General features: G+C 43.6%; 1 protein-coding gene across 1 annotated transcript in view; it reads left to right on the forward strand.

Annotated features, from left to right (window-relative positions):
* LOC146657599 (zinc finger SWIM domain-containing protein 6-like) overlaps nt 1-19,806 on the forward strand; it is a 47,871-nt gene extending 28,065 nt beyond the window's left edge. Inside the window, exons 4-14 of the mRNA XM_085425796.1 lie at nt 875-1,025; nt 2,536-2,715; nt 4,381-4,551; nt 4,708-4,854; nt 5,457-5,603; nt 6,290-6,550; nt 7,727-7,862; nt 14,832-14,989; nt 15,143-15,306; nt 16,250-16,331; nt 16,444-19,806. Coding sequence (XP_085281922.1) covers nt 875-1,025; nt 2,536-2,715; nt 4,381-4,551; nt 4,708-4,854; nt 5,457-5,603; nt 6,290-6,550; nt 7,727-7,862; nt 14,832-14,989; nt 15,143-15,306; nt 16,250-16,331; nt 16,444-17,309 — 2,463 coding nt within the window. The 3' untranslated portion in view covers nt 17,310-19,806. The remainder of the gene's footprint in view (nt 1-874; nt 1,026-2,535; nt 2,716-4,380; nt 4,552-4,707; nt 4,855-5,456; nt 5,604-6,289; nt 6,551-7,726; nt 7,863-14,831; nt 14,990-15,142; nt 15,307-16,249; nt 16,332-16,443) is intronic.
* Nucleotides 19,807-26,695: the final 6,889 nt, after the last annotated feature.

A 26,695-nucleotide genomic window follows, 5' to 3' on the forward strand; every position in this document is an offset into this window, starting at 1 on the left:
AAATTGACTGTTTTTTGTTTTTCTGGTGTTTCACTGAAAAATCCCCTCCCCTGTCTTTAAAGAAGTAGCAAATCAGATTAATATTTGATATTCCTGCACACCCAAGAGTGTTAATGCCTCCTAGAAGAAGTTGCTGACCACCATAGTTTACAATAAACCAGTCCCTCTTGTGATTAGCGCTTCTCACGAAAAGTGAAGTAGAGAAGAGAAAACTATCGCTGCTGTTTATGCACAAAGAAACATGTTTACTTTTTTCTTCTAGTAACTGATTTTATTGAAGTTGGATTCTCATTCTTTTTAATTTTTTTAATGATGCCATATTGTATGTAATGTAATGAATGGATTTTCTTTGTGACATCTAGTTTTGCAGAATATTAAAACCCCTAAGTGAAATCGGAGAACTATTTAGAAAACATAAATGATTATTCCGTTTCTGTGTCAAGAACTGGATTTAAAAAGCACAGTAAGTATTTAAAACAGCGTTTTAAGGAAACAAAACACGACGAGAATGAGAGGAATTTTGTCATGCGACCATTAAACCTGATTTGACCGTTGTCAAGTGCAGTAGCTGCAAGATTAAAATATAAATGTTTGCTGCCACTGTATTTACCTCTATCACCAAGATCAACAGATTACACACAGTAGATATGAAAACATGCCCGGCCATCTTTAAATGTGCTACATGTGTTTTGCGCCATCCCGAGGCATAAAAGTTGTGTTCTTCATTGATTTAAGCCTGCGTACGTGCCATGAATATTTCAGCGCGCACACGATGTTAGAACAACGTGCCGCTCGTGTTATCGCTGCTCTTTGTTCCTCAGCTGCTGTAAACTACATGTGTGCGCGGGCCTGTCCCTCTTGTGTCCTCCTCTAGGTGAGGGAGATGCTGAAGATGCGTGACTCCAACGGAGCGAGGATGTTAACACTGATCACAGAACAGTTCATGGCAGACCCTCGGCTGGCGCTGTGGAGACAGCAGGGCACCACCATGACCGACAAGTACAGACAGCTCTGGGATGAGCTGGGTGAGAGCGAGAAACACACTGCACACGCACATACTGTCCTATAAATGTGCACACACCTCTTTGCCTAGACGGATTTAGCAAAAATCGACACAAAGGTGTTGTTTTTTTTTTTTGTTTTTGTCCCGCACACACTTGTCACTGACAGCCCAGTCACTTTCTCACTGTGACTGGTGGTGTATAAAAGTGTCTTTGTGAATTACAAGCTATTTAATGCATCGTGCTGAAACCCTAAATGTTATAACCTCTGCAGTGTTTTCAGACTCATCTCATTACATATTAAGCTGATGTGACAGAGTGCCGCTCGCCGTGCTCTCGCTCGGCTTGATACATCCTGTAGTTCTCCTGACAGACGTGCTGTACCTACAGCAAAGCACATCCTCACAAGCCGCAAAACCAGCAGGCTCATCACCAGGACAGCAGCCGTGTTGTCTCCGCGTCTTTGTTGTTCTTTCTCTAATGCCTTGGTTGCTGCTGTTGTTGTTGTTTTTGTTGTTGATGATGATGTTCGTTTTCTCCCTTTGGTCTTGTTCTGCACTTTGCGAGGACAGCGCAGTGATCTCATCTGTTTCAATCCCACGTATTTTTGGAAGTGTGTGTGTGTGTGCACGGTCTCTTTGAAGTCCACACTTCAAAACCTTCTTCCCAAGTCCTTATCACTCCCCCTGATGTGTGGTAAATGCTGCCTCTTGGCGCCGCTCTCTTTTTCCCTCTCTCTCTCTCGCTCTCTCTCCCCCTCGCTCCCTCTTTTGTCTTGCTCCTCTTTGAGTTGCAGCTACTCCTCTCCTCCAGACACAAAGCCTTGCCTCATTCACTTGTCCTCACCCGTGTCTTCTCGTCCACATCATCCGCGCCCCCATTTCATTTTCTCCACTCACCCCCTCCTTTTTACACTTTCTCTCTTTTCTCCGCCGTGTTTTCTTCTCCCTTCTTATTCTGTCTATGTCCTTGCCTTCGTCCTTCCTCCCAAACTCTGTCTGCACACATATGCATCTGTAGAATACAGTCACACACAGTCTCTCTCTCTCTCTCACTCACACACACACACACACACACACACACACACACACACACACACACACACACACACACACACACACACAATGTGAGTGTATACATATCTCTTGGAGTCTGGAGAGTAAAATCCCCGATTGTGCTTGTATCCCCAGAGACATAGCCACTTTTCATATTCTGTTTGTTCCAATTTACTCTAAAATGATGTGTGTGCAGTCAGCGTTGCCTCGGGACTAGTCAAGTTCTCTGTTTTCACAGAGTTTTGTATTCCAGTACAAGATGGCGGCAGCACGTAAAATGTGCTCCTAAAAGAACAAGAAACAGTGTTAGGGTGTAAAAACAGCCCCGAGCTTTCAATCTCACATGATATCTGTATTAAAGGTATTTTAAATCTCAAAAGACACACTTTATGGCATTTGTATGACTCATTGCTTACATCACTGTTACAAACTGAGAAGTATGGCAGGTAACTGAAGTGTGTGTTTGTGTGTGTGTCCAGGTGCCCTGTGGATGTGCATCGTACTGAACCCCCACTGTAAACCGGAGCAGAAGTCATCATGGCTGCGCCAGCTGCGCAGATGGAACAGTGTGGATGTTTGCCCCTGGGAGGACGGTAACCACGGCAACGAGCTGCCCAACCTCACCCACTCACTGCCTCAGGGCGCCCATGGCAACCAAGGTAAGACATCGACAGGTTTTGTATGTCTGTCAATAACGTATTTATTGGTCGTGACACGTGTCTGGCAGTTGTAGCAGGTGAGAGGTGAGTCTCGTCACAGCTGTGGCACCTCCAAGATCTGTTGTGCAGGAATGAATAGCGAGCAACCAAAGAACTGTTTTGGCAAATTTCTTTCCCATAAATTTAGTCCATTCACGGTGGTGCTGTTAGCAACATCACCTGGTCCAAGGTTTGAGTCCAACCTTTGTGTGTTCTCTCCGTGTCTATGTGGCCTCTCTCTGTTCCCATAGTTCAGAAACATGGGGATGGGGCTAGGTTGCTGATTGCTGATTGGCCATAGGTGTGAATATGAGTGCGACTGGATGTCTACCTCTGTATGTTTGCCCGGCGGCCAGCTAATTAATTTTGTTGACCAATAATTACCTTCATTTTTTGTGTAATTCAGACAATAATTACATAGAAATCAAAGCACAAGGACAGAAGATATGCTGAAACACATTGACGAGATCCAATAAGAACTAATTAATTTGTTCAGAAAGGCAGGAATGTGATCTGTGGTGCAGTGAGGTTAGGTGCACACAATTGATCTGTCCATGAGAAACGGTTCTCTGTTTTTCATGAAAAGACAAAATGTCAAAACTTGGAAGGAAGAGAAAAGTAGGCATATGAACACATTCCACATTAGATGTTAAGGCAAATAAGACGCTTTGTTAAATCGTGTGGAGCAACTCTCACTGGTAAAACCACGACAAAAGTCTACACTTTATTTTTTTTACTGAATCATCTCAAGTTTGCTGTCAAAATGAACACGGCCTTGCCTCTCGCCCCTCCGTGACCCTGATTCGGACAAGGAGAAGAAGATGCTTTCTTTTAACGATCGATTCAAAAATGAACAAGAAAAAAGAAATTTTTTTTTTTTTTTTTAAATCATGATGTCAGCAGAGAAGTTCAATTTCATATTGGTGTGACTCATATTCGGTTTATTTAAAATGAATTAAAAATTGTAAATCAAAGAATTGTTGCCTCACTGTGAAAGGGCTCAGGAGCTTTGGCTACAGGGTGGGCGTATGTGTGTGTTCGCTTATCAGTCTGTCTCTATCCAGTATTTGTCCTAAAAGATAATTTTACACAGGCAGCAATTCCAAGCTAAAAGAGCCACGCATGTGCTGGAGATGAAACAACAGATTTCCATTTTTTTTTTTTCTTTTCCTGTTTGTTTTCATACACATTTTATTTTCTTACAAGATGGACAAAGCAAAAGAAACAGAGAAAAACCGCGTCGACGATAAATCTCAACTCAACAACGAGAAGTACAATTCCATACATTAACCCAACAACTGCAAAAACACAATAATTTTCCTGCCCCACATAATTGCTGTGTGAATCCGGTCTGCTGGAGTCGAGAGGAGGCCGCTTAGATTGCTGTTTGCTTTCCGGCTTTAAAACACCACAGCAGATTTTCTGTGGTACACAAGCCAGATCAAGCTGCCAATCTTCCGAGTGATGGTTTTTTGTTTTTTTTGGGGCGGAGCAATTATGCTTATGTCAAAAAATTAAGCTATTGAAATGCTAGGGCTGTCTTTTAAGACAAAAAGAAGTCCACAAATTATCGAGCGTTTGGCTGTTATCCATCTTTTTCTCACCTCACCTTTCCTTCTCCTTCAGAGATGCGCCCCCACAGGACTGTGTTCACACGGGCCATCGAGGCCTGCGACCTGCACTGGCAGGACCGACACCTCCAGCACATCATTGCCAGTGACCTCTACGCCAACTACTGTTACCATGACAACCAGGAGGGTTCTCTCTTCGACTCACGTGGTTGGCCCTTATGGCACGGTGAGTGTGTGTGTGGAGGTGTGTGTGTGTGTGTGTGTGTGTGGAGGTGTGAGTGAGCACGTGCCAGAAAAGTTATTTATACAGAGTGAGCCGAACTGAGATTGTCCAGGAGGTGAGAGAAAAACGCTGGTTTTAAAACTTCTGTCTTTCCCTCAGAGCATGTCCCAACAGCCTGCGCCAGGGTGGACGCCCTGCGTTCCCACGGTTACCCGAGAGAAGCCCTCCGTCTGGCCATCGCCGTGGTCAATACGTTACGAAGGCAACAGCAGAGGCAACTGGAGCACTTTCGTAGGCACAAGAAAGGTGAAACTAAATTGCGGTATTCAAGCCTTATTTATTTTTTTTATTCTCAGAATCCAATTTGGCAGCAAACCATTCTTGGAAACTCACTAATTACCTACAAACAACACCAGCTCACTGTGATATCATATATAATGCCTAATAATCTCAAAGGAAAATTTAAAAAGGAACAAGCCAGAAATGCTTTCAGTTCCTGTGAATCCTTTTGCCTCCGTAAAGTGTAACTTCTAAACATCTAATTACTCTTGCCAAACTTCAGAGTAGATGAGCTCTTCATGCAAGGTACTGAAAAATAACAAATACTCATGCCATTGCTGAGATATGGTCTGTATTGATTTTTGGTAGTTTATGGGGCCTATCGCTGCTGTTTCTTAATCAGGTATGGATGACAGCTCTGTGCATATTAGTTTTCATACCCTTGCGCATTTCACTTTAAGGGGTGGAAGAATTAAGATGAGGTCTTGCTGGGACAGACAGTGGTTATTTATGTGTATATGTGTTAATATGCTGTTCAGCTTGCAGAGGCTAATGATGTGCATTATTACTTTAAGATGTTGTCAGTTTTTGCACTGAGACGTGTCCCCGTTTGCTTTGTCCTTTTCTAGAGTTGCTCCATAAAGGCCACACTTCCATAACCAACATGGAGGGCTGGGTGGGGCATCCCCTGGATCCCATTGGCACCCTGTTCAGCACCCTAACAGAGTCAGGACGAGTGGGCGAGGAGGGCTCTAACACCTGCTTAGACCTCTCAGGTACTGCTGGTTTATGGAAACTGGCCTCTTAAATAGCTACAAAAAAACCCCCACACACATCAAAATGCGACTTTATCGTATTCTTTATTCATCCCACACCCTTTTACAAAGTGATTCATGTGTCTGTCTTTATGTATCTACATGGAAAAATCAGCTACTACACACAAACAAGTCATGAAAATACAGATGTTTTTGTGTAATTTAGCACAGATGTTTGTTCTAATTCTATAGGACTGATTTTTAACATGAGATAGGAAATTTATACTCTCCATGTATATTTCTATCTCATCGATTATAGTGGAGTAATTTTTAGTCTATACAAAGCATAGTTTAAGTGTAGCTTCACCTTCACTCTCTTTGTCTTATTCTTCACCATGTTTTTCAAATTCTCCTCGCCTACTCTCTGCGATTGCTCCGTCCCTCGGTGCGTCTCCTGCTTACAGAAATAGCCCACTCCTCTGAGGAAGAGCAGCGAACCGAGGAATGCTCCTAAGGGGTCGATCTTTATTTTGGGTGGTCACTGGATTAAGACCTGCACTGTGTGACGAACACAGTGTGTTTTTCACAGGAGACGGACTCCTCTATTGTTCAGCGCCTCAGAGAATTACACAAACGTTCCCAGCCAGTTTATGCTGACTCATTTCTTCTCATCTGCCTCTTTGTCTTCTCCTTTTCCCTCTTCATAGATTGCTCCAGCGTTGTAAGCCGAGCGGACCTCCAGCGGATGCCCGTGCAACGATTGCTGGGGGACGGCGAATCGTACGTGGCGCTGGCCGTGGAGACCGCTCTGATCGGCCTAGGCCAGCAGCGGGTGATGCCCGATGGGCTGTATGCTCAAGAAAAGGTGTGTCGCAATGAAGAGCAGCTCTTGGCCAAGCTGCAGGAAGTGGAACTGGACGACTCCCTGGTCAAAATCTTCCGTAAACAGGCCGTCTTCTTGCTGGAGGGTAAGAGAGATAACAGAATATATTCCAACTATACTTTTGTTTTGGTTTGGTTTTTTTAAATTTACATTTAAATGGTTGCTCCCAACGTGGTCAAGTGGGTGTGTGCTCCTCCTGTCCACATGATAAAGTGTGCTGAGGCAGCACTGAACTCCAGCATGCTGTATGGGTGAATGAGAGATAAAGTCTAAAGCTCTTTTCATAAGTGTAACCTGTTTACAATTTACTTTTTTTCACCATATTTCCCTATAGCTCTCTTTCTCTCTCTATATAATATCTATATATTTAAATCTATCTATATATAGGCACACCTCCTCCCTGTTCTTCCTCTACCTCCCACACACCAAGAGCCTACACATTCCTGCTAAAACAGGAAAAACACTTTTGACTCTGTCTCGCTATTTATTATCCTTTCATTTTGTGGTGCAAATAGAGGCTGAGCTGCCCTGGGCCAGACCAAAATGAGCTCTTTACACAGTAACACCAGGGGTATTGTGTCAGCACACATATATGCGTGCACGCACACCAGTGTGTACATTCACAGGAGTGGAGCTAGAGCAGAATGGGGTTTGGTTATGGGAAAACGAGAAGGAGGAAGAGGAGGAGGAGGGGTGCGGTGGTGGCTCATCCCTGAGGGCCCAGCCCAGTCAAACTCTACTCCAATCCCCACCCAAACCCCAACCCTGCCTCATCCCTGGCGCGACCACCCACCTCTGGCTCCGTTACTAATAGAGCACCGGGCTCCGAGGCCTCTGTGGGTCCCTGGAGACTGCAGCCGCGCCACTGTGTGATGTGGTCTGTGGCTTAGAAGCCTGTTGGGGTTTAAAATAACCCACCAGAGATGAGGGGGGAAGCACAGGAAGAGGGGGAGGGAAGGAAAAGTGTGAGGCCAAGGCTGCACACACGGCCATATGGTTTTTGACGTCAAAGTTTGTTTTAATGCCGCGTGGCTTCACTGCTTCCTGGCTACGAGGGACAGACCAGATAAATCACTCGTCAGTGTGCAACAGGAAAATAATGACTTAATGTGCAGCAATACCAGAATGTGTTAATTGTATGGTATATATTATAAAATATAATAACTTGAGGACACACTTCTTCCTCCTGTGTGTTCCATAGCTAAAAAGGACCCACTTTTCTCGGTGTGTTTATATTGTTTTCTTGTGCTTTTTGTCACAGCTGGTCCGTACTCTGGCCTCGGAGAGATCGTCCACAGAGAAAGTGTCCCCATGCACACCTTCGCCCGCTATCTCTTCACCTCTCTCCTACCTCACGACGCTGAACTGGCGTACAAAATTGCACTGAGAGCCATGCGGTAGGTCTCCTGTGTTTGTGTGGGCTTGTTTCCGTAATCATGTCAAAACCTTGTAAATCAGATTTTTACCAGCTGTGACAGCAGGTCTCGCTTTGTTTTCACTTTGTGCGTCTGCGTGTGTGCGTGCATGTGTGTGTGTGTGTGTGTGTGTGTGTCTCCGTCTGTGCCATGTCATCATGGCAGAATGTGATCCTGGGCACCTTCTTTAACTATTACCAAAGCTTGGCAGGTGTTTATATGTCTGTCTGTGGATGGGTTTTGTCAACATGATGGTGTCATAAACATGCAAGGGACAGCTATGAAACTTTACAGGTGTAGTTAAGGTGACTATTGAGGAGAAGGCTCTAGATGTAGAGAGGCCCTGTTTGGACTCTCAAATAAAACTTTTTTGAGCTTTGGAGATTTCCTATGAAGTAATGAGTAAAACAATCAGAGATGGAGCAGTGCCCCACGCTCTAATAGGAGCTGTTGTGGGAGAGAAAAACTGGTGATCGTGAAGCAGTAGCATCCATGTTAGCATCCATGGCCACAAAGTTTTAAGTTACCACTCAGTGATGATCCTGAGTGTGTTTTACAGATTTCTGAAAAACAAATGAGCTTACCTGTGCAGCACACTAATATGTGAACAGCTGAATATTGGTATGCACGCCCCAACCCACTATATGATGTATCCTCGCATCCTGTATAACCATAAAATATTTACGTGCGGCTTATAAATGGTAAAATGGACTGATGCTCATGTAACACTTTTCTACTCTGCGGACTCAAAGCACTTTTTACTACAAGCCACTCTTATCCATTCACACACACACCCATACAGCGCTCTATTCTAAGCACTGTCTGACGATCACACACACTGGTGGGGAAATTACGGTTCAGCTGTGGTAGTGCATTGGCGTTGGCTGCCCGTCTACCTGCAGAGAGCATCTGTTGTCAGATGGGGGCAGTGTCAAAAATATGTGGCGTAACTGCTCTGTGGGATACTCTTATTTGTGCTGTTGTTGGTCCGTCAGTCTGAAGCTGTAACGTGCGATTTGGTGTTCACTAACCTCCCCGAGGATATGACGATGCAAACTGCATGAGCCAGCGATTCACCAACCTTCTGATTCATAGACGACCTAGTCACCCTCGCTTAAAATCTGAGTGAGGATTGAAGCGATTTGAGTTTAAGTTTAAGATCCCTCCTATTTGTGCAAGCTTGTCTTCAAGCTTTAAAGCTTGTAATGTCTGCAGCTCAGTGTGCGTCTGTGTTTTGAAGGGAATTCCACGCTGTTTGCTGGCCTGTGCGTTGTCCGTGTGATCTCTCTATATTAAGCTCCTGTGTGTATTCATCTGTGGACAATGTGGACATGTGTATGTACGTTAATCAGTCTGCGCTGCTGTGTTTTGATGTTGTGACTAGTGGGAGCTGGATCAGTGAATATTAATTACATTAATGAGAGTATAATTAGTGTGGCTGTAATGAGGAGGATTCACACACGCACACACTTATGCACACACACGCACACACAAACACATGCATATGCCGAGCCAACGGGGAGAGGACACAGAGGAGGAAGATGTTTGTTATGTTTCTACAAACCTAAGCCTTGCGAAGTCCATCACTGTAAAACTAGCAAATGATTTGTGAACGACTAAAAATGAAGCGATTCTTGTTCTTCTTTTTAACTTTTTCGGGTTCTCGTGATGTGTCACAGTTGGCCGAACGGAGAACTAAAAGACAAGAAGCGCATCCCTTGCACCTTTCTACAGTTAACCATTTAGAGGCGTCAGGATGTAAATAACACACTTACAAAACCAAAACGAGATGGTTTGGATTTCTCAGTGTGGTTTCAAGGTTGCAAATCCAGCTGGTGTGTCCCTTCCATTCCCTCTAAACCCAAGTCCCAAGCCTGTTTTCCCTGAGTCAGCCACTCCCTTCCCTCCCTTGCTACTTCCCGTCACCTTTTTTTTTTTTTGTTTCCTTCTCCTCCGCTCCTCCATCCTCACTCCTTTGGCGTGAATGCGTCGATTTAGAATAATACGGCCACTTATGGGTGCTCCTGGGAGCCAGGGGTGTCTACTCAGCACATAATGAATGTGTGTAATGTAGCGTAGTGTAATGTGATAGCATATACCTTCCCGCTCCCACGGGACGGTGGACAGTTAAATATAGAGGAGGAGGTAAAGTAACCAGGGCTATTTTAATGGACCTATTATAACACTATCATTGATACAAGGAGAGAGAAAGAAAGTCTAGCTCTCTCTCTCTCGCTCTCTTGTACACACACACTCTCTCTCACACACTTTTTTTTTCTTTCTACTTGCATTCTCGATTTTTCTCCTCTGTCACAGTTGCTCTTAAAACGGCTTTTTTGCAAATGAGAGGAAGTCAGACTGCCTCCATGTGTGCATGCATATCCATGAGAGTATTTTAAAGTGCCTGGGAGTTTATGTGTCTTGGATGAGGTTAATTAAAGTGTGTAAGAGCAGCATATGCCGTGCAATGGCTCGACGTTAGCGGCCAACACAAAAACAGAGAAGCTGCCTACTAGTTCAGGGGCTGCCCAGAATTTGACTGCAGCCACAGAGGAAGAAGAGGAAGAAGAAAGAGAAGAAGAAGCTCACTGCCTCTCCAGAGACGGTGCTTATCTCAACTCTTTTGGAAGCCAAAGAAACAAATCCCAGTCGCCTGTTATCATATGTGATTTCCATATGAGATATGAGCCTTCCAATGCTAATGACTCTGGATCTTCGCTGTAATCCACAACCTTTGATCCTCTGCATAATCCATAATCTTTGAATATAAAGTACTCTATATCACGATTGCCGTCTGAGGATAAGATGAGACTGATACATCACCAGTGCACACAGGTAGCAGCCATCATTTCAGTCGGGACCACTTTATTCCAAAGACGATTATTATTTCCAGACGGGGGGGAAGGAGAAAGACCTGTGGTGCACAACACAGCAGGCATTGGTGATATGACATCGTCAGACGTGGCATGATAAGGACGAGCTGGGATCAAGGCGGGCTGCAAAGCGGCTTGCATGAGCAACAGTTGACAGAACGTTAGAGCAGTTTAAATTGTATACCCTATATGAGATTCTGTTAGCGCTGTGTGATAATGCAAATTTTGGTATAGAGCTGATAACAAGTGAATACATGGCCAGTATTACCGATACTATTACCGATACTTTAAACCTATAAAGCACTGATCATAACTGTGACCTGGAATGTAAATGTCCCTATGGATATTTGGTTAGATCCGCCTACCTCTAGATGTTTCAGTAGGACACACAGAAGCGTATCAGCTGATGTCGTGTGACATTGAGATCTACTGTTAACAGCTAATGTGCCTTACCCAATGCTTTGGTGGCTTTTTTCTTTAGTCTGCATAGTAAAACCCCTATCTAGTCTCTCTCTTTTTTTTTTTTTTTACATGACTTTCAGATTAAGATGCTGGGAATCATTGATGTGGGACATGTAAACAGCGCAATACTATCGTGCTGGTCCCAGTGAAAGAAATAGACGTAAACCACACTGCCAAAAGAAATACTAGTAATGTAATGGGTTGATTTCCCTTTGAAATATAATGTTTTATACAATACAATTTTACTATCAGTCAGTGAAATCTTTAAGTCTGTCCCTTGTTGCCTTCTACCTCTGCATATAATAGTTTACTGTCTGTCCACACAAAGCTATAAAGAATCACCACTACACAAACTCTCACACACGTACAGGCAGTGTATTTGCAATCACTTTGCTCATGCACATGTGTTTATTGTATTGTATGAAATTTATTGAACAATATAAAGAAACATGCTCATCTGTGAGTTGCAGAAAATCCAAGTGCACGGAAATAAACAAACCTCTCGAGAATGATATTTTAAACACAGATTTTCATGTGACTGCGACAGTGATGACTTTAATGTAGAACATGTTCCTCAAAAAGCATCACTCAAAGCAAATGTCGTTTTTAGCATCCTAGGCTCCTGACGGCTAAAATATCTGCTCATCTCGTTCATGTATGACTTCATCCCTGCTGCCAGGTGTTCTGCAGGTTTTATCCCACAGGAGTTTGTGTATGGTCTTCCACCGGATGTGTCACTTAGCTGATAGATGTGCGCTTGATAAATTCTGGAAGTGAAGGGTGTTTACAGTCAAAGGGGGAACAGAGAAAGAGGTAAAGAGGTCAGTAGTCATGGTGATGCAGACCAGAAACCCAAAGGGCCTCAGGATTTAGGTAAAACCTGCACGCACTGCTTTTTATCATTGTATCCTTGCAGCTTTTCTGCAAAGCGTTACGCATTTCATTCTTCTTACATGGGCACGTGAATGTGTGACCCTAAACGCTGGTTTACCCATCACTGCCTCGTCACAGGCTCCTCTTCTGTAATCTGTTGCCAGCTGCCTCCACGTTGACTGTATTGCATATTTCTGCCCCTTTCAGATGTGACAGCGTGCTACAGTGCCGCAGGAGACATTTGACACCAGAGCGACAAACCCTTCTCACTGACCCTCACAGGAATTGATTGCCTCTTACCGATCACTCTGTTTCTTTTTAGATAATATATTTATACGCAATTACTTCAAACCATGGCAAACCTGTAAAGAACCGTTTGTTACAGTTTTTTATGATACTGTAAGCACACAGTAAATTGGTGTTGGATTTAGATGTGCAGCATTTTGCACTAATTATATTAGCTGGCTGGGATTAAACTGTACTTGTGGTTGGATTGAATACTTTGGAGAAGTTCATGAGGGTTCATTTACCTCTCCTACATTGAGGTATTCTTCAGCAAATCCAGGTCCTTAAGCACCCATCCGATGCAAGTACTCGGCTCTCTGGTGAACACCAAACAAAAGCAGGAATGTTGATGAGGCCTCCATCTTTATCCAAGGCATTTTTTTTTTTTTTGCTTTGCTTTGCTGCACCCCAGGAATCTTCCAGAAGGTCCCAGTGTGGCAAAAGCTTTTAGCAGCTCTTAAGCTTTGTGTGGAATGAATCCGGCTGTTGCTAGGGCTTCCAAACATCTCCATTTTCCACCAAGTGTCAGCGTTCACACTTGCGTGCATCTCAACTGGGTTTTTGACACCTTTTGTCTCTGAGAAACGAGCTCCGCCGGTGCCCTCTTGGGCGAAACGGAGCGAAGACGAGGCTGTTTTTGTACATGCCTTTACTCAGGTGGCAGCGGTATCACATGCACCTTGCTCTGAAACTGAAACTGGCATTTAGCATTACATTGCTTTTACTGGGCTGCTTTGATGTGTTTTCAAAAGGGCAGGTGTGTGTGTGTGTGTGTGTATCTGATCTTGTGTGTGCGCGCGTGCGTGTGTATGCTCTGGGTTTTTTCATTGATGTGTGTTGGTATTTGTTTGATGTGTGTCCAGCCTTACGGGGCTAGAAGGTGAATTCCTTAATTTCCCCATGGACTCAATTAGCTTTGTGATTGGCTGAGAGAAGGCCAGGTTGCGCTGTCTTCTGAAGGAAAGAAGACCTTTGAAACTGAGGTGGGAGGGAAGAGAAGTGAAGCAGAATAGGAGATGAGCCGGCCACAGTGGTAACTGTGTTGTGCTCGTGGCTCTTGTGAAGACTTGGCCCTGTCAGTATTATTATAATGAGAGACAGAAACTAGTGAAGCTCCTCCATCCACTAGCAGGTGTTGCACGGCTCTGACTTCATTATGACCAATTAGAGTGAAGAAAATACTAATTATACCATGGTTTCTAGGTGATTAAATACTAGGTTGAAAGTAAATTGCTGGGAGAGGCTAACTGTAATCCCCCTGTGTCGACTGAAGTCATTTTGATTTTGAAGTGACTTTCAGGCATTCATAATGAAGCCCTTTTTTTTTCTCTCAGTACAGTATTCTGTTTGCTTGTTACAGTATGGAGGAAAAAAGGGGTTTCATTGATGATGATTCACGGACCTTTGTTGTCTAATTTCTCTTCACTCTTGTAGTTCTTTAATTTAGTGTTTTTGAGTTTAATATTCTTAATTAACTGAAATACACTTAGTTCTCCAGACTTCTTGAAGGACATTCCAAGCTCCTCTTTGGATGTTGGCTGTCTTTTGGTCCGTTTTCTGTCAAGATGATCCTACACTGTTTCAGTAAAGGTCCGGGCTCTGGGGAGGTCAGTCCATGACTGATAGTTTCCCATTGTTTGTTTTTCATTCCATGCATGCTGTTATTGCATTGGCAGCGTGTTTGGGATCATCGTCATGCTGAAAAGTAAAGCTGTTGTCAGTTACAGGCTTTCCAGATGGTATTGCATGGAGGATTAAAACCTGATGGTACTTTTCTATGTTCATAATTTCACCATTTTTGATAAGATCCCCAGCACCACTGGCTGAAATGCAGCCCCAAATCATGACAGATCCTCGTACATGTTTTACGGATGGCTGTAGACACTGTTGTCCTCCATATATACCATTAATGATTTGAAACTCATCGCTCTATAAAACCTGTTGCCACTGATTTTTCAGTCCACTTCTTCTTCCACTTCTTCTCCCTGTTTCCTTTCCTTAAGACTTGCTTCTTGGGTGACTGCCCAAAACCCACCTCTGGGTCTCGTGTCAGTGATGATAGTGTTCATCTACTGCTTCTTCCATTGTTCTCCACTTGTCTGGTTTCCTCATCATTTTTAAAGGCATACTGTACTCCTTTGACACTTTTTTTTTGCAAATTATTTTGTTGCTACAAAAATACTGCTCTTTGCTTAGTTTCCTCTAAATATATTCAGGCATAAGGATGGACTAAATCTGAGTGAAAAAGCAGCCAGTGTCCAAAGAAAAACTTGGAGACCTGGAGAAATATTGCTCAAGACCACTTTAGAAAAGTCTGGCTTCTTGAAAGCAAACTATAAAGAAATAAGGGGTGGCTCAAGACTCAAGACTCTACTTAATATTTATGTATTTAATTGAAGTACATAATTCTCCACAGAATATCTTTAATAATTGTGCTGTGGGTCTGTTTCTCCGTCAGGTTGCCGGTGTTGGAGTCGACGGCATCATCCGGTGACCTGTCGCGACCTCACCACATCGTGTCCGTAGTGCCCAACCGCTACCCGCGCTGGTTCACCCTGAGCCACATAGAGTCCCAGCAGTGTGAGCTGGCCTCTACCATGCTCACTGCTGCCAAAGGTGCACAGATATTTGCACAATTACAGATCCCGCCATTAACTTTCCTAATGTTGACGTACTATTAGTAACACAACACATGCGTTTGCATGTATACAGGTAGGGGTAGCAGTAATTTCTGTGCAATTATAAACTATTTCTGTGTTTGTACCACAGGCGACAGTCGCAGGCTGGAGACGGTCCTGGAGTCCATCCAGAAAAACATTCACTCCTCGTCTCACATCTTCAAACTGGCGCAGGACGCGTTTAAGATTGCCACGCTCATGGACAGCCTGCCTGATATAACACTTCTCAAAGTCTCTCTGGAGTTAGGACTGCAGGTATGCTTTTTTTTTTTTTTTTTTTTTTAAGTGTACTTCTGTGAATTTATTTTCACCTTTTAGTGGAAGTCAGGTTGTAAATTTCCATGGCACACCTTTGTTTAAAAAAAAAAAAGCCTAATAATACATCCACATGTGTATGTGAAGGTAATATTCTACTTATACCAAGCCGCTGTTCACTTGTATCTTTGAGTAGAGATATATTGGATCATTTTCTTACAAGAAAAGCTTGTAGCTCTGGAGGATGACATTAACCCTGTACATCACAAGGGTTTAGTTATCTTGGGTCAGTAAAAGGATTTTACCCTGATGTTCATGAAACAGAATTTGACATTATTGTCTTGGAATACAAGAAGATTACCTGGAAACGGCATTTACACTATAGGGTGCTCTTAATCCTGTAAAATAGCTCCATTATATGACGAGTGTAGAGGAATCAGAAAAGATATTGTAACAGATCTGTATCTGTGGATCCTTTGGTTTCCTGAATATTTAATTCTAGATGGAACAGCACTGCAATGCTATTTTCTAAGGGGCCTTTATTTTGTGCACCTCAGGGAGGAGAATGAGCTTTTGAGAGGTGATGCTTGGTAAATGTCACAATATTGTTCATTATGTTTTATCACCTTATTCGCCTTTGCAGACTTTAATAAATTATTTATAGATTTACCTTGGATTATATATTTGTAAAGGTATTCACTTTGATGGTTTTCCTGTGGGCCTTTCCCCCCAAGGCTGTTGCAAAATGTACCACAGTCTTTTCCGCCACAGTTCTAGTGCGTCGTTGAAGTTACAGTTGAACTGGTTACAGGAATATTTATAATACTCTTCAGCGGTAATGGTAGATATAGCTCATCTTCCCTGTGCATTTTAATGCTTTACATGTCTGATCAGTAACTCACCTTTCATTCCCTCCTGCTCCATCATTTTTCACCTTCCTCAGGTGATGAGAATAACTCTGTCCACATTAAACTGGAGGAGGAGAGAGATGGTTCGCTGGTTAGTCACATGTGCCACTGAAGTTGGTAAGCCACGCTCTCCGCTTAAATTGGTGTTTTTCAGCTGTTTTAAGGATTATTATTAGCTTCTGCTCTATATCTCTCTTCACATCTATTCATGCCTCGATGTGTGCCCCAGGTGTGTACGCACTGGATAGCATCATGCAGAGCTGGTTCACCCTCTTCACCCCCACGGAAGCCACCAGTATCGTGGCCACCACTGTCATGTCCAACAGCACTATCGTCCGCCTGCACCTGGACTGCCACCAGCAGGAGAACCTGGCTTCATCTGCTCGCACCCTCGCCCTACAGTGTGCCATGAAGGACCCCCAGAACTGCGCCCTCTCCGCTCTCACGCTCTGCGAAAAGGACCACATTGCCTTTGAGACAGCCTACCAGATTGTACTGGACGCGGCGGCGACAGGAATGAGCTACACGCAGCTGTTCACTATTGCGCGCTACATGGAACACCGTGGGTATCCAATGAGAGCGTACAAGCTGGCGACGTTAGCGATGGCCCACCTGAACCTCAGTTACAACCAGGACACGCACCCGGCCATCAACGATGTGCTGTGGGCCTGCGCACTCAGCCACTCGCTGGGGAAGAACGAGCTAGCGGCCGTAATCCCCCTGGTGGTCAAGAGCGTCAAGTGCGCCACTGTGCTGTCTGACATTTTGCGGCGGTGCACGCTGACCACGCCGGGCATGGTGTCGGCGCTGCACAGCCGCAGGAATTCTGGGAAGCTGATGTCGCTGGACAAAGCGCCGCTCAGGCAGCTGCTGGACGCAACCATTGGGGCCTACATCAACACCACACACTCACGGCTCACGCACATCAGCCCGCGCCACTATAGCGAGTTCATCGAGTTCCTGGGGAAGGCCCGGGAGACTTTCATGATGGCTCACGACGGACACATTCAGTTCACCCAATTCATAGACAACCTGAAACAGATCTACAAGGGCAAAAAGAAACTAATGATGCTAGTGAGGGAGAGGTTCGGCTGAGGGCGAGGCCGAAGGGGAGGTGGTGAAAAAGCCCGCCCCTCCCCGCCCTCCTCCCACTCTAGTACTTTTCTATTAACTTGAGTCTGCCTTTTGAACTTCTTTTTGGACTGATTAAAAATAGACAAGTAAAAAAAAGAGGGATGCGACTTGTAGAATGAAGCAAAAAAGAGAAAGGAAAAGATGACAAAAAAATCAACAGAGCCACACACGGTATTATTGTTCTTGCTGTTGTTATTGTCATAAACATTATTACTATTATTATTATTAATAATAATATTATTACTACTATGTGTACAGAAGTGTTTTTATTTTTCAGAAGAGAGGAAATTTGTCACATTGTGAATGTTGTGTGTATTTCTCTACATGTGTGCGAGACGAAAACGAAAGCGAAACGGCTTTTTTTTCCTTTACGTTCCTTTCCGTTCCTCTAATGATTTAAAGCATCTCTCCCCCCCCCCCCCCCCCCCCCCCTCCCGTTTCAGTGTATATTGAGTTACATGTTGTCAAGTGGCTGAAGCCCTTCTACAATGGCGCTCATGTTAAAAAAGAAAAAAAAAGAGAAAAAAAACACAACAAAAAAAAAAAAGAAAACTTGGTATCCTCAAAGAGAAACTAAGGCTTTAAAAAAACACACTCAAAACACACAGAGCACCTCCCTCTGTCCACGCCCTCACCGGCGGGCGCTGGCCAGCACTGCACAGCTTAGCTCGGCTCGGCACAGCTTGGGTTAGCACTGAAAGAAAAGCTGCCATCAGCATTTTCTCCAGACACAGCAGCAGTAGCAGCAGAAGCAGCAGCACTGGAGCAGCCATTAGTTTTCTCTGGGTTCCAGGCATTAGTTTCATTATACACAACAATGCTCTCAGCTAACTTGTGTTGTTGATATTGTTATAATCTCACCCACCTCCATAATGAGTACCTGTTCCAGACAGAAGACCGTAATGCAGGCGCTATAGACAAAGATAATGAGTATTCTTGTTATAGCTTCAACTACTTCAAGCTGAAGCAGAACCCCAGAGGCAGACGACTACCTCATGATACGGTATTGAACTGCTCCCAGATATATTTTTTCTTCTTTTTTTATTTGCTATCGTGATTGTTATCGTCTATGATAGCTGACAGTGTTAATTAAACAGGGGGATTCATCAGTGAGACCGAGGTTATGAGGAAGCTTCAGATTCCCGCTAAGTGTTTCTGCCCTTGGCTCTGCTGTACGTCATTGCTCTGGCATCGGTACTTGCACCCCCCTCTCCAAAAAGCTTCAACACGCGCGCGCGCACACACACACACACACACACACACACACACACACACACACACACACACACACACACACACACACACACACACACACACACACACACACACACACACACACACACAACATGTGTCAGTATATCAGTCCACTCTCATCTATATACAGCCGCCATCATCGTGGTGTTTTCCGACTCGGCCAGTGTCACCTCCCTCTGTGCATGTGAATCATAGAAATTAGACTTTCTACTGTTATAGTTGATTGTGTGGAACCTTCAGTAATTGTCAGCCAGAACGTTCTCAGGGATTTCTCTACACAGGAAGAAACAACAACAAAAAAAGGCGGAACATACGAACAACTGAACTTCGAGGAGAAAAAGAAAGAAAGGAGAAAAAAAAGACAAAAACACGACACAACATGAGCGAGCATTTATTGTACTCTGTATATATGCCATAGTATATGTCTGAATATGGAGGATCTGAAAGTATATGTTAACTAATTTATACAGAGTATTCTATGTAATGTGAAATACTTGAAGCCGCTGTAGTTTGCTCTCTCTCCCTCTCTCGCTCTTCATCTCTTTCTCCCTTTTTGCCCTTTTTTTTTCTTTTCTTTTTTTGAGGGTGTGGGCTTTCCTCCCTCCCCTCCACTCTTTTGTAAAAAAACAACAACAACAAAACAGAACATATCAGAAGGACTCGACTGACCTTGTTGACAGCTTTTTGGACTCGCATGTGTTCACGCACGAGACGCTGGATCCTGTCAGAAATGTTGTTCCGCTGAGTGACGTGTAGAATGGGAAGAGAGGCAGACTACTCCACGCCAGTGGCGGATAAATGTTTAAAAACACGATACGTGATTTCATACTTAGTTATGCATGTAAGCTGTTGTAGTAGCCTAGATTTCCATGGGATCCTATTGGAAAAATACTATAATGTGCTTTATACAGGAGCTAATTGGCGAACAGAGCGTGTATTATGTGTCCAGCCTTACAGTCGTACATTTAAAAGGACATATTTTGCTGAGAACCTGCCTCATGTTCCAGTAATATATAATAACCGCGCAAGTAACTTATTAGTCATCAAACTCGACAATTCTGCACATGGACAAATGAGTGTCCTCAGCTCTCTCCTTCATTCCCTGCAGATTTTCCAGTGTCTCCACTGCAAAGTTCAAGCTGTCCCATCATTACCTGCCTTTTTACCTTCTCTCTCTCTCTCCTTCTTCTTCTCTTTTTTTTTTTTAATATCTCATTTTCTCTGCGTCTTTTTTCTATCTTGTGTTGATTAAAGATAAAAGCAGCCTTTTCTCTTGCCTTGTCTTAACGCTTTAAAGTAACCAAACAGAAGATCTATCTAACAACCAAACGCGTTCTAAGAGGGGAGAGACAACCAACCTTGGTCCCAGCTTTAGTGTCCTTAATTAGTAAGTGAATGGCTGTGTAACTGATGCTTTAACAAAGCAATTCCTCACGTGTGTTTGGTGGAAAAGTTGTCCAGTGTCTCTTGTTCTCTTCAGAAACAATTTCCTCTGAGTCTTTCTAGCTGTTTGTTTTATTTTATTTTAATTTTCTTGTTTTTTTTGTTTGTTTGTTTTTTGTTGATTTTGTTCGTGTAGGAATGTTCTGCTCTCCCATTTTATTTATTACAATGACCCATGTATACATGCTTATGAAATTAAGATTTGATACACCGATATCAATTTATTTATGTAACTAAATCACTGTTTTATAATCTTGTTAATGAGTCAATAATTGATTCTTTTGTTTTTTGTTTTTTTTGTTTTAATAAAAGTTAGTTTTTTGAAATGTATATTTATTTCCTCTCAAAGTTGATTTTTTTTCTTTTATACTTACACCCTGCCAAAAACGGGAAGCATTTCTTTTATCTATTTATTTAATTTTTTATATGTTTTACAGCTGCACTTTTGTCTGAGAAGGTCTGTCGTAGATCATTATGTGACGCGGTCCCTGAGCATGACGGCGCGCGCTGCTCGGCGTATCGGCGAGAGACGATCAGTCAGGACGGTTCAGATCTCCATCAAACGGCGATGTCAGAAAAAGGCAGAGAGGGATCACTCTCGCTGGCAGCAGCTTTCACGCTGTCATCCCGGGCGAGCTGACGAAGAATGTGAAATGTATCAATTGATATTCCCATGGTCTTTGTAGCTTCTGTCAGGCAGCCAGGCTCAGCCAACCACAATAACCTGTTTACATGTATCCAACACTGACAGTGGTGCCACAGAATGACTAAATCAGTGTATGCAGTTTGTCAAGTATGTGCGTTTGTGCAGGCATGTTTTGGTGTGTGCTGCTCCTTGTTTGCGTGCCTCTGCGTGCCTGCATGTATTTTAATGTGCATATGTGTGCACGTGTGTGTGTGTGTGTGTGTGTGTGTGTGTGTGTGTGTGTGTGTGTGTGTGTGTGTGTGTGTGTGTGTGTGTGTGTGTGTGTGTGTGTGTGTGTGTGTGTGAAGGTCTTTAGGGAGCGGATGGGAACAGGTGGTAGCTCCAGACTACAGGAGCTCCTGACAGCAGTAAGGTCCCCAGACTCCCAGCCCCTCATTAAACATTGACACAAAAACACTGCAACTGTCTGTGTGTGAACAGTAATGAAGCGCAGACGGCTACACTGGTATACACACTGCAACTTAGCACAGCACGAGCTTGCAGTCCGCATGTGTGTTTGTGTGTGTGTTGTCCATCTGTGTGCGCTCATTAATGAGGTGCATTTGTCTGTAGAGGTGTCCACTTAGATATTGAGGAATTCGTCTGGTTCGCCAACAAAAGCACCGGTCTGCTGTCAGAGGCCAGACAGCACTGTCCATTTGTTATCTTATGGATGCCATCCTGTGAGAAATGGTGTGTGCGCTGAAGGAAAAACGCACTCATGCAAGTGTGTACACATGCGAGGAAGAATACACTTGCTTGCATGCGTTTGTAGGAGATACACGCTTCCTGTGTGCCTGACCTGTGCTCGGGTCCCTGCTCAGTTTCAGCTGGTAATGACGTCCCTTGGGTGTAGCACGTTACAGCAGCCTCCTCCAGTCTGTCTCACTGTATACTTCTAATGACATCATGATCACACGCTGGCCCCTTTTATGCCAAAAGCCCTCTTCCTCACCATCAACATCAAAAATCCCATCTAGGGTATTAATTCTGTCTTTCTCCCCCTCTCTCTCTCACACACATCACGACTTCACAACACATCAAGACTTTGACAAGGCCGTGGCTTTTTTTTTTTTGTCAGATGGTAAATTCAATATGCTTTATATTTTCACCTATAGAAAGTCAAACCTCAACTGTTTCTGAGTTTTAAATGTGCTGTGCAAGACAGCTTATAGTTGCGGGCGATCGCTGCCAAGCAAAAAATTGTACACTTTATATTGAAGTCGTAACCTGCAGACAAGGATGCTTCTGTACAGCTTCCCAGTAGAGAACACTGACAGCAGCATGTTACACCATGAGTTGCTCATAAATCATCCCGGTCTTGTAGGAAAAAGTTTCTTACCTGTTGTCCAGCAGACAAGTGACAAAATAAAGGGAAAACCATGAACAACCTCCAGTTGTCCCTTTAGATGAGGGGTGGGCAATTCATTTTTCCAACAGGCCACATAAAAACCTGGGCTGCACCAATAAGACATACATTCATATTTAATACAACTGGCTCTATTCCACAGTGTGTCTCTTGCCCTGTCTTCCTCCGCTCACCCCCAACAGTCATTGTAGATGTTCAATTGTTGTTTTTTGTTTTTATTTTACTGTAGCGCCTTGTCTTACAATATAAACCATGTTGAGGTGACTGCTGTTTGGTGCTATATAAATACAGCTGAATTAAAGTAAATTGAATTAGGTTCAGTGTATTGGTGCACACTCCACACAACAGTCCCAGTTTCTCATGTCCTTTGGGAAAATGAATTACTCCCTCCTGCTTTAGAGTTAACAGTCACTGCAAATTATTGCAAAGTTTTTCTGGGCAATCACATATTTCCTATGATTAATTATTTGCGTTCTGATCTGAGTACATCTATCCAAAAAGCACGAAAGTTTCAATGCTTGTATGGTTTCCGTTTTAATGAGTTTGATAACAGTTTTATAGGCTTTTCAGTTGTATCGCAACCCAACTGAGCACCTATGGGACGATTTTAGAACCAGCTGTTTAAACAGCTTTTTCAACCACTGTCTGTTTTCTTAGTTCTTATCCAATTCATGCTCACAGGTCGCTCCAGTTGTCATAGACCTGGACAGGTTACCCTTTAACCTAGCACCCATGGCTTTGGACCTTGGGAGTGAGCCAAAACGCATAAAGGCCCTAGCCTGGATTTGAATCCAGAAACTTCTTGTTGTGAGACACCAATGCTAGCCACTGTAGCACTGTGCCACCTTACGAAAAGCCTAGAGAACCACTTCAAAAGTACACTAAAGCATCTCTAATGGCACGTGTTGGGCAGCTCAAAACGAAGTTATTTTCCTTTGATTGTTTTTGTCTGCTTCCACTTGTCTTTGCACTAGGATGATGTCGGAGTAAATGTGCAGTCATATTCGTTGTGTTCCCACTAGTGCTGTCAGCGTTAATCTCGTTGAAATGACGTTAACGCCACAACACAGCAAATCTCCGTTAACGAGCTACCGCGGATCGCACCGTGGTGGGGCTGGACGGCCAACACGTTAACGAGCAAACTGCGCTAACACACTAGTTCCCACCAATTGAGCATTGCGTGGCACATCCAACATACTGTTTTACTTTTGTCCATAACGCGCCATAACGCACCTTCAGGGTCATACGTCACATGAAAACCAAAATAGTTCCAAACGCCAGATCTGAATGAGGGTGGGGGAGGCTCAATTTGCCATGTTGCAACGACAGCTTAACTTCTCTCTCGCTAGCTTGCCCTGCGCTCAGTGAATCTGCGTTCGACTACTCCGGCTAGGCTGCACTGTCGAGCGCAGATCCACTGAGCGTTCAACACAGACAGCATCGTCAGAAGAAAAGTTGATAAAATAAATTAAAAATTTTGTATTGTTCGATACATATGCGTACCGAACCGAAAGCACTGTATCGAACGGTTCAATATCGATACGAGTATCGTTGCACCCCTACTTTATGTCTATATCTTTTACGTGGAATTTTCACATATGTTTGAGTGCACTGTTTAGATGTTGAAAAGATACTGTGATATTATTAGGTTTAACAGGCATTGCTTTGTTTTTTTCCATTGGCCTCACATTTTATCCTTGCAGGCACATAGTTGACTTTTGTGGATCACAGAAATGTTTTATCGTTTACAATTGCAGATGGCTCTGAACACTGTAAGACCCTTGTGAACAGGAGTTGCAGCAGCTTCAAAAACCTTCATTGCTCTGGCAACAAAACCCACAATTCAACTCACAGAACTCTTCCAGGATCTAAAAGTGACCCGCAAAAGCAATGGCTGGATGTTTCTTACTGAAATGTTTCTTGATCTTTGATTTTTCTTACATTTTATTGGCTTTTCGATGCTTATTAGCATTATTGGAAAACTGAGCTTCACACCCATCCAGCCCTTGAAAGACTGCAAGTCACCTAAAGTTATGCAAAAAAACAAGTCTTTATTATCTTTATTTGCTTGTATATCTGTGACTTAAAGCACATTCTTGCAGAAGAATATATGAAAATGCTTTTAGACCCCCAGAATTTGATCCTTGTATCTTTAATATCTCTGCAAATAGCACGCTTTTTGTGATCTTTTCAGCACTTCCAGCATCTGTCTAGGAAAAGCTCACAGGCTGAGCATTTACAGTATATGAGAGTGCATTCTGTATTCCTACTTACTACGTTATTCTGCACAGGGTCTGGGGCCTTTGTGGTGCACTGAGCTTGCCATCATTACAGGAGTACAAAAAGAGGATCACAGACATGTGTTCTTCAGCACAGCCTTCAGCATCGGCCGCGCTACCACAGGGACTGACTTCCTTTCCTCCTCTTCTTACAGAAGGCCGTTGGATTTTGATCTCCTCTCTCCCCCTCCATCGGCCCCGAGGCATCTGATTAAATGCTAATTAAAGCCGTTAGCGCTGCTATCACCACTGCTAACTCCTCTCTCTCTGTCACAGAGATTAATGTCCCTCGTTCATCATCCCACCTCTCCCAGCCTGAGTACCTGCCCGGCTCGCAAAACCTGATCAAGTCATCAGCCACCACCTCCCCCCCCAAAACCCCCTCTCATCCACCACCCCTCTCCCATCGCGCAAAGATGGACGAGGGGTTTAAATTTTAATTTGAAAATTGCCCTCAATTACTTCTGTGCCGACCACTTGCCGGAGCTTCTCATGTGGTTGAGTGGGAAGGGGTTACAGCAGTGGGTCAGCGGCCATGATGAGCGATAAGGGGACATTAATAAGAAAGGCAGAGGTTCATTTAAAAGCAGAAAGGACAGTGGGAGCAGCTTTCTCATTATTTAACTCCCCCAGCTTTATTTAAAGGACTTTATTTAAGGATACCAAGTTAATGTGTCCTCCAGGACAGACGGTTAAAGCGCCTGACAGAGTGAGAAAGTTACAGCCATAACTTACACCCTGAGCACACACTGCGGTGCCATCTTTTTTACCTCTTTTGACATTCCCGCCGTTTTCAGGCAGAACGGAACGAGCCTCTGAGGGACATAAAATGTTAGAACAAAGTTACACACATCATTTAATTTTATTCTTTCACAATTTCTGGCCCACAAATGTTTTATTGGTTCCAATATCGGTAATCATTATAAGCTATTGGAATATATTGAGCTATGTATAACAAGTCAGCCAAATGTCATTTGAACTACCACCAGATTGGGGGAAGCTGTGCCCTGGAATATGCAACTGCTCTGCAGGGCCTCATCTGGTGTTTGTTTTATCCTTATGATTTTTACTGAATTGCACTTCATGACTCACGAATGATAAACTTTCCCAGCACCTAAGAGCAAACATGTTGCTGTTAAGGTAGCTTTTTGGGAAGACGTCAGGATATTGAAACAAAATGTCACACTGATAACAAAAAACAACAATGTTCCTACCTGGCAGCCAAAGCAACACAAATAAGCCAAAAGTGCTGTCATCCAGCGATTTCCAAAGACAATTAACAAATATACAGAGATTTATGCACCTGTGCCCCAGCTGTTAGCACACCAGGAATACTTTTCCTTAATTTCTCACAGTTTTTTCCAACGCTCTGCCGGATGCCTGTCCAAAAGGCTCTAAATCTCCGTGAAAGTGTTTATAACATCACAGCGATTGCCGGGAAATGGGGGGAAACCCACTTGACTTCTCTTTTCCTCTTCATATATATTTCACTGACATAAGACACACATGTAAGAGGACACCATGCTCACAAAGCATGTGAATTGGATATTCCGTGGTACCACAATGGGGGGAAAAAATGTGCAGACTTTGATAAAGATGCCAAGGGGAAAGAATCTGAGCCACATTCTTTTGGGCTTGCAGGAAAAAAATCCTCAGAGCCAAAGAGAGTTTCAGCTTCTAGGTAATGTGACATTTAATAGGATGTGCAACACGCTCGGAGGATCTGGGGTTGCGCGCTGAGAGAGTGAACAACTCCACATAAAGGTGAGGCAGGCTTTACAGGAAGAGATAGCTTTAACATTTCACTGGTGCTTGATTAAAAGCCTAAATGAGTAACAGCATAATGTTCCCACTCCTTCCATCATCCGTTCATTCCTGCTTCTTCATCTTCATTTTTTCCCCCCCTATCCGGCAGCGGCAGGCACCATGTGTCCGGCGAATGGGAACAAAGAAAGGGGAAGAGAGACAGAGAAAAAGAAGGATGGAGCGACAGGAAGAGGAGAGAATTAGAGCATATATCAAGGCCGTTTTCTCTGACATTTGTGCTCTCGGTGTGGAGAGGCACTATGAATATCAATATGAACCCATGGAGAGGAAACACTTTTTTTTTTTTAACTTCTCACTGGGCCATTCATGCACACAAGAAATCTATTCAAGTCAGTGTAATGGCCAGTCTCTGAGCCTGTGCACAGTTGTGTGAACAGCGCTGCCTCGCCTCTACATTTTTCCCTCTCATGAGTGTGGCCAGGCTTGTATTACTGAAAAACACTTTACGTCAAGTGCAACTGTGGTGAACACTACAGTATGTAAATCAGAC

This window comes from Rhamphochromis longiceps, linkage group LG12, assembly GCF_057381845.1.
Source record: "Rhamphochromis longiceps isolate RC_006_pf linkage group LG12, R_longiceps_female_GT1.1, whole genome shotgun sequence".
Lineage (NCBI taxonomy): Eukaryota > Metazoa > Chordata > Actinopteri > Cichliformes > Cichlidae > Rhamphochromis > Rhamphochromis longiceps.